Source organism: Ovis canadensis, chromosome 23, assembly GCF_042477335.2.
Source record: "Ovis canadensis isolate MfBH-ARS-UI-01 breed Bighorn chromosome 23, ARS-UI_OviCan_v2, whole genome shotgun sequence".
Classification (NCBI taxonomy): domain Eukaryota; kingdom Metazoa; phylum Chordata; class Mammalia; order Artiodactyla; family Bovidae; genus Ovis; species Ovis canadensis.
Genome location: NC_091267.1, coordinates 37,387,596 through 37,402,631, shown reverse-complemented (window position 1 = coordinate 37,402,631; position 15,036 = coordinate 37,387,596). Strand labels below are relative to the sequence as shown.

Genomic DNA, 15,036 nt, shown 5'->3' with positions numbered 1-15,036 from the left:
AACAAAAGTCTAGTTTCTAAAAAATATAAAGAATTAGTATGACTCAATAGCAGAAAAATACTAACCATCCAATTTAAAAATGGGCCAAAGATTTAAAGAGGTATTTCTCCAAAGAAGATATACAAGTGACAGCAGAGATATTTAAAGATCTGCATCATTAATTTTTAGAGAAATGCAAATCAAAACCACAAAAAGATGCCATTTCACAGCCAAGATTGCGATCATAACGCTTTAAAAACTAACAGAATTTAACAAGTGTAGACAAGAGGTAGAAAAACAGGAATCCTCATATATTGCTGTTTGGAATGTAAAATATTGCAGCTGCTTTGGAAAAAAAAAATTGGCAATTACTCAGAAGGTCAAACATCAAGTTACCAAATGACCCAATTCCATCCAGTACAAACAGAAGTGAAAACAGATGTCCATATAAAAAACTTGTACTTCAGTATTCATAACATTATTCATAATAACCCCAAAGTGGAAATAATCCAAATAACCATCTACTGATGAATTTATAAAACAATATGTGTAATATTCATACAACGGAATATTATTTAGACAAAAAAGAATCTAGACATAATTATAATTTAAAAGAAGAAAAACAAAGCCAACTATTTCACCCATTCATTTATATGAACCATCCAAAGCAGCCACCCACCCCTCCTTCCCACACCCTTACCCACCAAATAAGTCCCTGCTGTGAAAGCAATTCTGTTACCTATGAAATCCTGATTAAACATCAGAAGAAAGGCCATCAAGCTTTAAGGTTGACAGGTAGCGCCTAGTGTGCACCTGAACCCCATAGGCAGAGCATCCCTGCCTCCAGATGTTCTCGCGGTATCTTGAGAAATCCCGGCTGGACGCTGCGGGCAATCATGGCCGAGCAGGTACCGACCGTGCCAGGAATTGTCCAGGAAGTTGTGCAGCGGCGATGCCTTCCTTCGGGCCTCTGTGTTTGCACGTCTCAGCCGCGACCTGGCTGGGGCGCTGGTGTCGGCAAACACTCCTTTGGGCCGGATTGAAAGTGGTCACACAAACCCTCGGGAAGGACTGGGCGCCCACCGCTGTGGGACCTCAGGTCGGCGGTGAGGCCAAAGGGCGCTGACACCTTCACGACAAATATGGGGGTGCAGGCCACCTGGGGCTGCTGGAAGATGCGGCCCGCTTCTGTACCAGCGGATACCGTGGATGCCCCTGAACAGTTGCTCCTGACACCAGGTCTCCACAAAATACCGGGCTCCATGAACCCGGGCTGGCAGTAGGCACGCGGCATAGACGCGGCACCAGGCGGGCAGTGGGCGTGATCTGTGTGGCACCCCTGGGCGGTGTTACATCAAGGACCTCAAAGCGTATGTCTGCGCATCCTCCTGGCGCAGCGCCCCCTCCCCACCCCGAGACACCAGTCAACACGCCACACATGATCTCCTTGAGGGACCGCACACTCGTGGTGATGTCCTTGAGGAGGTCAGGCTGGTGCTGGCGGCCCCAAGCATGGGATTTTGCGATTTTCGGCCACGTCCCACTAAAACTTCTCTGTCAGGTAGCGGGTGGATGCTTGGGCTCCTGGTGGCCGACACCTCTCTCTTGATGTCCATTGTCAGGCCATCGGGGAAGGACAACACTTTCATGTGCAGCCGGTTCATTTGACTCTTTCGCCGACGACTTCACAGGACCAGTTGACCTGATTGGATTTCTTGATAGGGGCTGCAAGTGCGGTCCTTCCAGCAAATCACCGGGTGCGGATCAACTGCACCTGCAAAGGCATGTTCCCTGACTCCTCCATGATGCATCGCCCTTCCAGATCCAACTTAGCCTGCGGCTTCGGCTGCTCCTCGTGCCTGGCTTGGAGGGGGAAGCTGGGTTCTTGGATTCCATAGCGAGCCTGATCATGGGCCTTATGCGGAAATTCACCACGCACGTGTAGTGGGCATGCTCAAAGGAGGTTATGCTGCCAGGCTTCCCCAGGAACTAGTTAACACCCACCAGGCCCACAATGTTACCACAAGGCAAGTAAATATGTGGTCGCCAGGGACTGGGTGGAGGGGAAATAGAGAGTGGCAGCTCTATAATGGTATTGAGGTGCTTTGGGGGTTATGAAAGTATACTGTAATTAAAATGGCAAAAGGGGGCTTCCCATTAAAATGGCAAAGGGGGTTGCCATTGCCTTCTCTGGGGGATCTTCCCCGCCCAGGTATCTAATCTGCATCTCATAAGTCTCCTGCATTGGCAGGCAGGTTCTTTAGCACTAGGGCCACCTAGTGCTGAGCGACTTCACTTTCTTTCTATTATGTCTATGATGTGTATGTTGGTCACTTAGTCGTGTCCGTCTCTTTGTGACCCCATGGACTATAGCCCACCAGGCTCCTCTGTCCATGGATTCTCCAGGCAAGAATACTGGAATACATTGCCATTTCCTTCTCCAGGGGATCTTCCTGACCCAAGGATTGAACATAGGTCTCCTACGTTGCAGGCAGATTCTTTACCACCTGAGCTATAAGGGAGCCAATGATAGGTCAAGGGAAATTTGTAGCTTTAAGTAATTATAATAGAAAAGAAAAAAAAAGGCTGAAAATTAGTGATTTAGGCATCCAAATTAAGAATATGTGGGAAAAACAAACCCAAAGAAAGTAGAAGTTAGATAAGGGGGCGGTAATATCCGAAATTAACAGAAAGCAGTCCAACAACAACAGGAAAACAAACAAACAAACCCAGAGATAATTTAAAAGGTGAGAAATTACCACTTTGAAAAATTTAACAGCAATATATACATCTGGTAAAACTGATCAAAACAAAAGTAAAGAAATAACTACAGTATCGTGATTGAAAAGGAGGAATATTGCATACAAAGGATATAAAGATAAAACATTATTAATAATATTATTTCAATACATGTAAAGTTTAACCAAATAAACTTTTAAAGGAAAAATAATAATTTTTCGATAGTGAAATAAGAATAAATAGCCTAAATATAAATAGACCTGTAACTAATAATTTATATCAATAATTTAATATCTCCACAAAAATTAAGACATGAGTTCAGCCAAACATTCAAGGAGAGTGACATTGAATATTTTCTTTCAGAGAATAAAAAATGAAATATTCTTCAATTTTGAGATTAATAAACACCTTTCTACTAAAATCAGATAAAAACAAATAAGAAAACTTAGAGGCGAATGTTACTTAAGACCATATATGGAAAAATCCTAAACAAATTACTATCAGACCAAATCTAACAATATATTAAGACAATAAATAAAATAAGTTAAATTTGTCCCAGGAATGAAAAGTTTAACAACTGAAAATTCACTTATGCAACTCATTAAATTTAGAGATTACAGAAAAAAATTAATTGTAAAACACTATAAATAGATGCAGAAAAAAGCACTCAGAAAGTTCAGTACATGTTTACAGTTTATAGTAAACTATAAAAATGCTTTGTAAAAATCATATTTAATAGTGAAATATTGAAAGTCTCATCTCTATGTTCAATACAGGATACAGGATGCTTGGGGCTGGTGCATGGGGATGATCCAGAGAGATGATATGGGGTGGGAGGTGGGAGGGGGGTTCATGATTGGGAACTCATGTACACCCGTGGCAGATTCATGTCAATGTATGGCAAAACCAATACAGTATTGTAAAATAAAGTAAAAATAAAAATTTATTAAAAAAAAATAAAGTCTCATCTCAAAAATCAGGAACAGGGAGATAAATAAGCACAATTTTATTACGTACATTTACCAGAGTAATAAAGGATGTAAACTAAGCAATTTTGTTGTTTAGTCACTTAATCATGTCCAACTCTTTTGCGACCCCATGGACTGTAGCCCACCAGTCTCCTCTACCCATAGTATTTCCCAGGCAAGAATATTGGGGAGGGTTACCATTTCCTTCTCCAGGAATTAGATTACACACAAGTAGTACCATGTGGCTGGAAAGAACACAGACCAAGGATACCAAAGTAAAACCACAGAATCTTTTTCTATCAGAAAGAACTTTAAGAATTATCTGTATGTATCTGAGATATAACAACACTGATTAAAAACACTAGCAATTCCAAGAATGCTTCCTGGGTGATAAACTAAACAATAGAAGAAAGTAAAAATCTGAATTTATTATGTTCAGGTGATCTAACTAATATTAGTGAATTAATGACAGTTAAAATTATGAGATCAAATATATTAAACTATATAACACGTATATTAGCATATTTACATATAATACATGAAACTAAATGTGATTGGAAGAGATAAGAGGACACAGGGTTCTGTTTCTTAATGTTCATGATGAAGGCACAGATACTCAATTTTCAGTGTTCTTTGTCCTTTACATATATGTTACAGATATTTTTACAAGTATGAAATATTCCTTTCAGACTTGAAAGGTATATTCAACATAGAAAGGTGCTGTTCTCTTAAAAAAAATACAGTCTCTACTTGTTATATGGAAAATATACATTATGAAAACAATAGAAAAACTAAGGCAATATCAGTACCTTAACACAAATAAGTAAGTGATGCTGTCATGAAAAGCACTTTAGTATTTTGTGAAAATATTGCCTGAGAATCCCAATATTATAGATGGTAAGTTTCTAAAAATATGCTTTTAATTGTAATAGAAGGTATTATCCCAGAGCTCACTCTTTGCAAAGATGAGTCATGTGAAAATTCTGTTGGTCAACATGTTTAAGATATGGCTATGACTGTACCGAACATTTGGAAAGTTTAATAATTTGTTTCATTTTTATTTCAACTGAGAGCACAAAAATAATCATTCAATTTGCTATGCTTATTTATAGTCTAATAAGAATTTTGATATAACCACAGTAGTTTCAGGGTGATTGACACAACGTAAGGAAAGTATTTATTTTTGATGTGAAGAAAAAAGTATTATTATGTTGAGTATCATCTAGTTGAAGTTAATAAATAAGATCTGACATTGTGTTTTTGTGATGTTAATGATAAGCCATTTCAAAGGTTGGTACATAATTAGGTTCAATATATCATCCAGCATTATTAAAACCTTTAGGCTTAAAAGGTTAAAATTTGCTAAGACTAGTAAGTTTCTATAGTTTGAACATGATCATCTCAGTGCTTTGTTTGGTGAGCTGAATGTTCTCTATAGTGGTAGTTGTCTTACAGAGAGGATGGGGAGAGCTTAATGTTAGTATGACACCAGAAATAGAAATTAATTTTTAAGTGATAATCATTATTTGTGCCAGCATTCCAATATTGGATAAATGTCATTTAAATACAAATATCCTGAACTTGCTAAGGATAACCTACATTTCAAAAGACAACTTGTTAATCATGTTATTTTCCACAGAGCCAACTAGATATATTTCCATTTCATATGCATTTGCAGCAATAACCTATATCAAAGAACATTTATACTCCATTATACAGTGCCATGTATGTGTGTTTCTGACTGTATTTCTCGATTACATAGACAAAAAGTAGATGCCCAGTCGTGTTTAACAAGGTTAACTTTCTCCTAATGTTCCATACACAAGAGCATTTGCTTGTAAACCAGTTTGGACTATTCACTTTCTGTTCCATTACAAAACAGAGTCTTTGTCAGGTTATTCAAAGGGAAGTCACCAGCTCAGCTCTCTGAAGTCTTGGAACAAACTATAATTTTTTAATTAGCATTATAATTAACCACAAAACTTTCAATAGTTCTTTTCAAACATTTAAACATGAGGTAGGCACAAGTATAATTTCATTTTCCTATCTCTTTCCAAATTGCATCATTGGGAAAATTGTTTTATGTGAGCAACCTGGTCCATTTTGCTAACCTGAGGTTGAGGTCATTTTCCAGAAATGAAAATTTTTAGCTTTGACTTCACTGCACAAACTGTGAAAATGATATAACATCATTTTTTTCAAATAGTATTGACAGAATGAATAAAGAGCTAAAAACCAAAGTTACTGAAATATTCTGAATGTAAATGTGGTGATGAACATGAAAATCCTACACCAAATTCCTAATCCTACATTGAAATCCACTGTGCAATACCTCAATGATGTTTGGAATTACTAAATGACTGCTTTCTTTTATAGCCCAAATAAGATGGTAGTGTTTTGATTCCAATAATAGACCCACTAAATTTTCTCCTTTCAGTATTCACCTTCCTTTTCAATGTGATTTTAAACACCTATCACTAAGAGGTGGAGTCTCATCTGTTGTCCCTTGACTCTAGGCTGGTCCTGTAACTTGCTTTGGCAGATAACACATAGAAGAAATGAGCCAGTTCTGTGCCTTGGCCTCATGAGCTTCTGTTTCCCCTCTTAAGCCATGAGGTCAGGCTTCTGTAGGAGTATGAGAGACACAGAATTGCAGGGTTAAGTCAACCTGGTTTTCCCAGCACAACCTAGGTTTGGAAAAGCCTGCCCAAATGAACAAGATATGTCTTGGTGCTTGGCTGGCCTGTGGCTTACTGCAGATGCATGAGTGAGCAATCTGGCCCCACCTGAGGACCACCCAGTACATGTGAGCTAAAATGAATGTTTATGATGCTCTGTGTGCCTGCATTTTTGTGGTTCATTGTTACATGGCCTTAGGGCAGCAGTGGATAACTCATATGAAAACTATTGCTCCCAGTTACAGTACTCAAGATAAAATTCTATACCAAGGATTCTCTGACTTTTTCTATAAAGATCCAGATAATAAAAAATTTTGGTTTAGTGGGTCACATGCTATCTCTGTTGCATATCCCTCTTTGTTTTGATTCTTTTGTTTCTTTTTACATCCCTTTACAAATGTAAACTATTTGTAGCTTTTGGGCTGTAGGGAAAGGGCTGTGGACCAGATCTGGCTTGTGTACTGTAATTTGCTGACCTCTATTCTGTATCTTGCAAAGATATTATACTGCTAACATGATGCAGAATAAAAGATGCAAAGGGATTCAGGATGCAAAGTAATGCAATAAAATGTAATACAACTTTTAAAATATAATTATACAAGTTTTTTTTTTCATTTTTAACTTTGTATGTTTCTTTTCAATGGTGTGCTGGTAAAATTTTAATAATTAGTAAGTAAGTTGGCTTAAAGCTCAGCATTCAGAAAACGAAGATCATGGCATCCGGTCCCAGCACTTCATGGGAAATAGATGGGGACACAGTGGAAACAGTGTCAGACTTTATTTGAGGGCGGGGCTCCAAAATCACTGCAGATGGTGATTGCAGCCATGAAATTAAAAGACGCTTACTCCTTGGAAGGAAAGTTATGACCAACCTAGATAGCATATTCAAAAGCAAAGATATTACTTTGCCAACAAAGGTCCATCTAGTCAAGGCTGTGGTTTTTCCAGTGGTCATGTATGGATGTGAGAGTTGGACTGTGAAGGAAGCTGAGTGCTGAAGAATTGATGCTTTTGAACTGTGGTGTTGGAGAAGACTCTTGAGAGTCCCTTGGACTGCAAGGAGATCCAACCAGTCCATCCTAAAGGAGATCAGTCCTGGGTGTTCATTGGAAGGACTGATGCTGAAGTTGAAACTCCAGTACTTTGGCCACCTCATGCGAAGAGTTGACTCATTGGAAAAGACCCTGATGCTGGGAGGGATTGAGGGCAGGAGGAGAAGGGGACGACAGAGGATGAGATGGCTGGATGGCATCACTGACTCGATGGACATGAGTTTGAGTGAACTCTTGGAGCTGGTGATGGACAGGGAGGCCTGGCGTGCTGTGATTCATGGGTTTGCAAGGAATCAGACACGACTGAGTGACTGAACTGACTATCACCATAGCCAATTTTACCCAGTCAATAGAGTAGAATTGAGAAGAGATATGTATACAGTTGGCTTACATGAGCTAGTAAGAGCTGACTCTTGCAGACCATTATTGTATTACCTACCTTTCGTACTGCCTATACCATACTTCAGTAGTAATTATAAAAGAAATTGATTATAACTTATACAGTTGTGGTTTAGTTGCTAAATAGTGTCCAACTCTTTTGCAACCCCATGGACTGTAGCCTGGCAACCTCCTTTGTCCATGGGATTTTCTAGGCAAGAATAATGGAGAGGGTTGCCATTTCCTTCCCTAGGGGATCTTCCTGAACCAGGGATTGAACCGACACCTCCTGCATTGGCCGGCGAATTCTTTACCTCTGAGCCACTGGAGAAGCCCAGATGATACAATCAATTTCCCTTAAACTGATTTACTCCTTCTGCTTACCTCACCTTTCTGACCCCAGTAAATTTTGGTTTTGTGAACCCCTGGCCTTGGAGAAGATTACTATCCTTAAAACTGTCTTTCTTCTATGAGTGACCTGAATTGCATTTATCTATGCAACTTCAGTTTCAAAGAAAATCACTTAAGGATAAACTCACCTTTCTTGGTTTGCTCTCCTTCAATGGGAGAACAGGAAATTATCTTCTTTTCAGGCATGGTTATTTACAGTCATTTGAAACCTAATTATAAAGAAAAATATTGAAATATCATGAATAAAAATTAGCTTATGTTTAATTTCACTAAACATTATCAACTCAAGAACTGGTAATATCAGAATATGTATTTAATATAATGTAATGCCTATATAATATATCCACCTGCAATGTGGGAGACCTGGGTTCGATCCCTGGGTTGGGAAGATCCCCTGGAGAAGCGAAAGGCTACCCACTCCAGTATTCTGGCCTGGAGAATTCCATGGAATGTATAGTCCCCAAGTCACAGAGTTGGACACAACTGAGCCACTTTCACTTCCTATGCCTATATATAAAAATCAAAACTAAATTATGTTAAAATGCCAGGCAGTTAACATACTTTTTTCTCTGAGGATTACTATGAATCTATTTAGGAACACCAAATGTAAAAATTCTCTTTGAAGAGGCAACTTTGATCCTCTGCTCTGCTAACTTAAATAGACACCTGGCCTGAGTACTAGATAACTTAGCATTCAGCATTGAAGCTGTGGGCTCACAGCCCTTTGGGAATTTTAGAACCTTCATTGTTTCGTTTCAGATGATAAAGTTAAACCTTGCTGTCATCTTTTCCCTGCATTCCTTCAATTCCTTTTTAAAACATTTTGTATTATGGACAAAGTCAATCTTATACAAGTGAAAGTGAAAGTTGCTCAGTCATGTTCAACTGGAGAAGGCAATGGCACCCCACTCCAGTACTCTTGCCTTGAAAATACCATGGACGGAGGAGCCTGGTAGGCTGCAGTCCATGGGGTCACTTAGAGTCAGACATGACTGAGCGATTTCACTTCACTTTTCACTTTCATGTATTGGAGAAGCAAATGGCAACCCATTCCAGTGTTCGTGCCTGAAGAATCCCAGGGACAGGGAAGCCTGGTAGGCTGCTGTCTATGGGGTCGCACAGTCAGGCATGACTGAAGCGACTTAGCAGCAGCAGCAGCAGCAGCATGTTCTATTCTTAATGACCCCATGGACTACTCCATGGAGCTCTCCAGGCCAGAATACTGGAGTGGGTAGCCTTTCCCTTCTCGAGGGGATCTTCCCAACCCAGGGATTGAACCCAGGTCTCCCTCATTGCAGGTGGATTCTTTATCAGCTGTGCCACAAGGGAAGCCCCAAAAAGGATAGAGAGAATTGCTCATGTAATTTGATCGCAATTATAGGCTCAAAGTCTCATGAGATAAAAATCAATTAAGGTGATTCTTACTCAGCACAAACTCAAAGGGAACCCAGCACACAAAAAGACAAGATAACAAAAGTCAACAGAAAGGAAAGATACCAGAAACTGCTCCAGAGTTACTCCAGATAATGAATTACCAGCGTAAAACAGCAGCAGCTATGCTTAACATGCTTATAAATAGAATATCAAATTTTAAAATTTTAGAACTAAAATTATGTAGATTAATACTGCAAATTTGAAAATAAACCAGTTAGAAATCTGTGAACTGCAAGCTGCAGTTCCAAACTCACTGGTTCAGTTTAAAAGCCAATGTGACAATACTGAAGAAAGAATTAGTGAAACAAGTTCAGATAAAAGGAAACACTTAGAAAATACAGAAGCAAACGTAAAATTCAGTGTGCTCAACCTCCATTTTCAGTGAATGTACTTACCCCTATTCCTTCCCCTACATACAACAATGGACATTATATATAAAATAAACATAAGACTTTAAAAGATAGAAGAAGCCAGCCTGGCTAGGTACCTTGAGATCAGGGGAACAATGAGGGTGAGTTTCCAAGATTTTCTTTTTGCCTTATACATCCCAGACTTGAAACTAAAGAAACCAGAAACCCAGATAAGTATGCCAAAGGATACAGACCAAATAAATCGCTGACAAAAACCTGCTCTCTCTAGCCAAGGGACTACCAGGAAAGGGACAGTATAGGAAAAGGGAATACATTTATATAATTGCCTCTCTATTCCAGCCAAGTAGCACAAAACACTGGCCCCACAAAGGCAGAGTTAGGAGCCCAGATTATTTCCATTCTTGGTAAGTGGTAAAGGGGCACCCCTAGTTTCTTGCTGGGGTGATGTCTGAAGACTCTGATGTCCTGTAGGAATCCAGGACTTCCATCTCCACTGGCTGGAGAGGCAGCCTCCCCCATCTCAGTATCAACAGACACTCTGTGGGGAGACTGGACATCCACACCTCCTTATAGGGCTAACCAGGCACCTCTTCTCTTCCACAATGGGTCGGCGTCAGAGCAGGCTTAGTAATAAGTCACAACTTTCACTACAATCCAGTAGTTAGAAGGACCACACCCTCTCTATGATATTAGTGGTGTCCATGTAGGAAGCAGTGACTGGGCATCCCTACCTCTCCCAGTGAGGGAGGTGTCACAGAAAGTCTAGTTGGAAGCTAGGACCCACAACCTCTTCTTGGTAATAAGAAGTGGAAACTAAAATCTCAATGAGATATCTATACAGCTTATCAGAATGACTGAAACAAACAAAAAAATAGTTGCAACACCATATCCTGGCAGGAATGTGAAGAAATTGGGTCACTCTTACACTGCTGGTTAGAGTATGAGATGACATAGCTACTATGGAAAATTGTTTAGCAGTTCCTTTTAAAACTAAAAATGATTGTCAATATGACCCAGTTAGTTGCACTCTTGAATATATATCCCAGAGAAATAAAAAACATATTTTCACTCAGAAACTTATGCAAGAATATTCTTAGGAGCTTTGTTCATACTAACCAAAATGCGCACTACCCAAATGTCCTTCAGTGGTGCATAATTAAAAGTTGTGCACATCTGTAACATGGAATACTTTTACCACAATAAAAGGGAACAGCCTCTCCATACACACAACACCTTGGATGACCCAAGATAAATTATGCTGAGTGAAAAAAAAATCTCAAAAAGATGTGTATTGCATGATCCATAACATAATATAATAATTATAGAGGTGGAGACATGATCATTGGCGGGAAGAGGGTGGCATCAGGGAGTATTGTGATGATGTGCAATTAAATACCTTGATGGTGGGTGGTGGTTGGTGCTTACACAGAGCTACACATTTAGTACAATTTCATAGAGCTATAAATACACACACAAATGCGTGTATATATTATGGGTGAAATCTGAATAAGTTCTGTGATTTGTGGTTTGATATTGTACTACAGTACCTTATGATGCTAACACTGAGGGATGGTGGGTGAAGCAGACAGAAAAGCTCCTTGTATATTTCTTTGCAACTTCTTATGAATCTATAATTATCTTTAAATAAAAAACTTACAATAAAAAAAGCTATAAAGGAAAAGAAAAAAATGATACCTAGAAAATCCTCATGCTTATGGAAATTAAGAAATAAAATTATAAACAATAATAGAACATATCACAGTGGAACTTGGAAAACATTTTGAACAATGATCATGAATATAAACATATTACACATATGGGAAACACAGAGCAGGGATTGGAGACAGTGTGAAGGGGGGAGGGGTCTATTTTAAATAGGGTCTTTGGGGAGAAGTCCTCCTTAAGAAAGTGACTTTAATGAACTGGGAGAATGTGCCAGAAAATTTTAAGGAAGAGTCATCCAGGGAGAACTGAAAGAGATCCAAAGCAGGAATAAGCTAAGAATGGCCCAGAAACAATAATTGTAAATAATTAACTCTAGAACCAGCCTTAATGCAAAAGCAGAAATTAACAATCAAAAGGTCTAGAGCATTCCAGCTGATGTTCATCCAAAGCATCCTATCAGCCGGGGCCTGGTCCCTGCTTCCTGGAATGCTCAGGCTGTTTTCACCATGGCAGACTAGCTTGTTAACTTGCCCTTCACAGGTCTTGCCAGAAAGCTGATTGTTAAATTTTCATTAATTTTGCAAGTCAGCTGAGTCCATGTGGTAGTTTGAAATCAGCCTTGGTGAGTAGATTTACACCATGAAAATCAACAAATGCCACAAATCAGGCCTTGTTTCTGTTTTTGTTTTTGTCTTGAAATGTAGTTGTTAAATATTTATCAGTGCACTACCAGAAAACACAGATTCCTGAGAAAACAAGACATAAGCTGCATTATTAGATAAAATATAAGGCTACTGGAAGAGAGAATGAGACAATTACAAATAAGGTTATTGAGTTGGGTGGGGTTATCAAAGCTGCAGTCCACTCAGAAGGAAAGCAATGAATAATTTGGTTCTAGAAATTGGGTCATGAGGAGGAATAGGGTCATAAGAATGGAGTGGCAGGTAAAGGAGAATGTTAGTTTTAGGCTAAAGAAGTTTAGCTATCAATTGTTTCAAATATTATATCTTCTTAAGCTGTTTCCAATTTGTCCCTTTTGAAAATATCCTCTGCTTCAGGGAGGAAATGGAATCAGATTTAAATTCTAATTCAATATTATCAGACTTCCCTGGTGGCTCAGCTGGTAAAGTGTCTGCCTAGAATGTGGGAGACCTGGGTTCAATCCCTGGGTCAGGAAGATCTCCTGGAGAAGGAAATAGCAACCCACTCTAGTATTCTTGCCTAGAAAATCCCACTGATAGAGGGCCTGGTAGGCTACAGTACATGGGGTCGCAAAGAGTTGGACACAACTGAGCGACTTCACTGTCTTTCTTTCTTTAATATTACCAAACCCATAAACCAAGCATATGTGTACCTCGCAGGGCCTCTTCCTAGTCTAACAAAGGAGGGTATACCTTGGCTGGCTTGTCCCTACTTGTGCCAGAGCTCACAACACCTCCCTCCTAACTTAGCACTTCCAATTGCAATTGTAAAATTCTTGTGCTCTTTTCTTAAACAGTTTTTGTTGACATTTGTGAGGCCACACATTTCTTTCTTTTCAGTTCCCTTCCAATCAACTGAAATACCTTTCTTTCCATTGCTCTGATCCCTTATGAAAAACCCTGCATCAGAGCATCCCTTTCAGTCTCTATTTACTCTACTACATTTTCTTCTAATAACTCATTATTACTTAATATTTATTATAATTTTATAAACATTTCCTTTATTTTCTCTTTTTCCATTAGAATTCAGGGTCTACAATGTTCACTCTGTGGTCCTAGCATCTACAATGGCACTTTTAAATAGAACTTTGTACAGTGATGAAAATGTTCTGCATCTGTGTTGTCCAAAATGGTAAGCATTACCCTAAGCCACATGATCACTTAGAATCACATTGATCACTTGAAATGTGGCTAATGTAACTGTGGAATAGATGTTTAATTGTATTTCATTTTAATTAATTGAAATTTAAATCACCACATATGGCTAATGGATATGATACTATATTGGACCACACCTGGAACATTGGAGGAGTTCAAAAGGTCTTACTGAAAATGAGGGACTACAATGGCGGGGGGGGGGGTCAGTGGTTAAAAATCCACCTTGCAGTGTAGGAGACATGGGTTCAATCCCTCATGGGGGAACTAAGATTCCACATACCATGGGCCCACTAAGCCTGCCCCACAGCTAGAGAGCCTACATGCCACAACTGAGCCCTCACACCACAACAAAGGATCCCGCGTGATGCAGCAAAGATCCTACATGGAACTAAGACCCAATGTAGCCAGAGAAATAGTTTTTAAAAAGCAAATGAAAGGATGCATGAATGGAAAAAAACAATGCATGTAATGATTAAAGTGAAAGTGGAGAGTTAAAAAGTTGGCTTAAAGCTCAACATTCAGGAAACGAAGATCATGGCATCCGGTCCCATCACTTCATGGGAAATAGATGGGGAAACAGTGGAAACAGGGTCAGGCTTTATTTTTGGGGGCTCCAAAATCACTACAGATGGTGACTGCAGCCATGAAATTAAAAGACGCTTACTCCTTGGAAGAAAAGTGATGACCAACCTAGATAGCATATTCAAAAGCAGAGACATTACTTTGCCAACAAAGGTCCGTCGAGTCAAGGCTATGACTTTTCCTGTGGTCATGTATGGATGTGAGAGTTGCACTGTGAAGAAAGCTAAGCGCTGAAGAAATGATGCTTTTAAACTGTGGTGTTGGAGAAGACTCTTGAGAGTCCCTTGGACTGCAAGGAGATCCAACCAGTCCATTCTGAAGGAGATCAGCCCTGGGATTTCTTTGGAGGGAATGATGCTGAAACTGAAACGCCAGTACTTTGGCCACCTCATGCGAAGAGTTGACTCATTGGAAAAGACTCTGACACTGGGAAGGATTGGGGGCAAGAGGAAAAGGGGACGAAAGAGGATGAGATGGCTGGATGGCATCGCTGACTCGATGAACGTGAGTCTAAGTGAACTCCAGGAGTTGGTGATGGACAGGGAGGCCTGGCGTGCTACGATTCATGGGGTCAAAAAGAGTTGGACATGACTGAGCGACTGAACTGAACTGAAGAATGAAGTACCTGGAGTCAGTTTATAATCCTACAGATTTTTTTGGGGAATGTCACTTTTCTTCTGTATGTTTGTGCTTTCTGGCATTGGCTTTGTTATTCAATTTTCAGTTAACATGTTTGTGTTTCCAAACTGGAACAGCATATAACACTTAGAATTCCTTTTGTTTCACCACTCTTCATCAGGCATCTCAGCAAATCACTACATTCCTCAAATTTTGTTTGCTTCTTCACTGCTAAAACAGTTTCTGAGCTATCTATCTTTCTAGAGAGAAAACCTTCTCATTTTACCCATTTCTTCTCATGA

General features: G+C 39.5%; 1 protein-coding gene across 1 annotated transcript in view; it reads right to left on the bottom strand.

The window, feature by feature from the left end:
• CCDC178 (coiled-coil domain containing 178) overlaps nucleotides 1-15,036 on the bottom strand; it is a 171,291-nt gene that overhangs the window by 137,057 nt on the left and 19,198 nt on the right. The window contains exon 2 of the mRNA XM_069568311.1: nucleotides 8,334-8,414. Within this exon, the coding sequence (XP_069424412.1) occupies nucleotides 8,334-8,391 (58 nt within the window). The 5' untranslated portion in view covers nucleotides 8,392-8,414. The remainder of the gene's footprint in view (nucleotides 1-8,333; nucleotides 8,415-15,036) is intronic.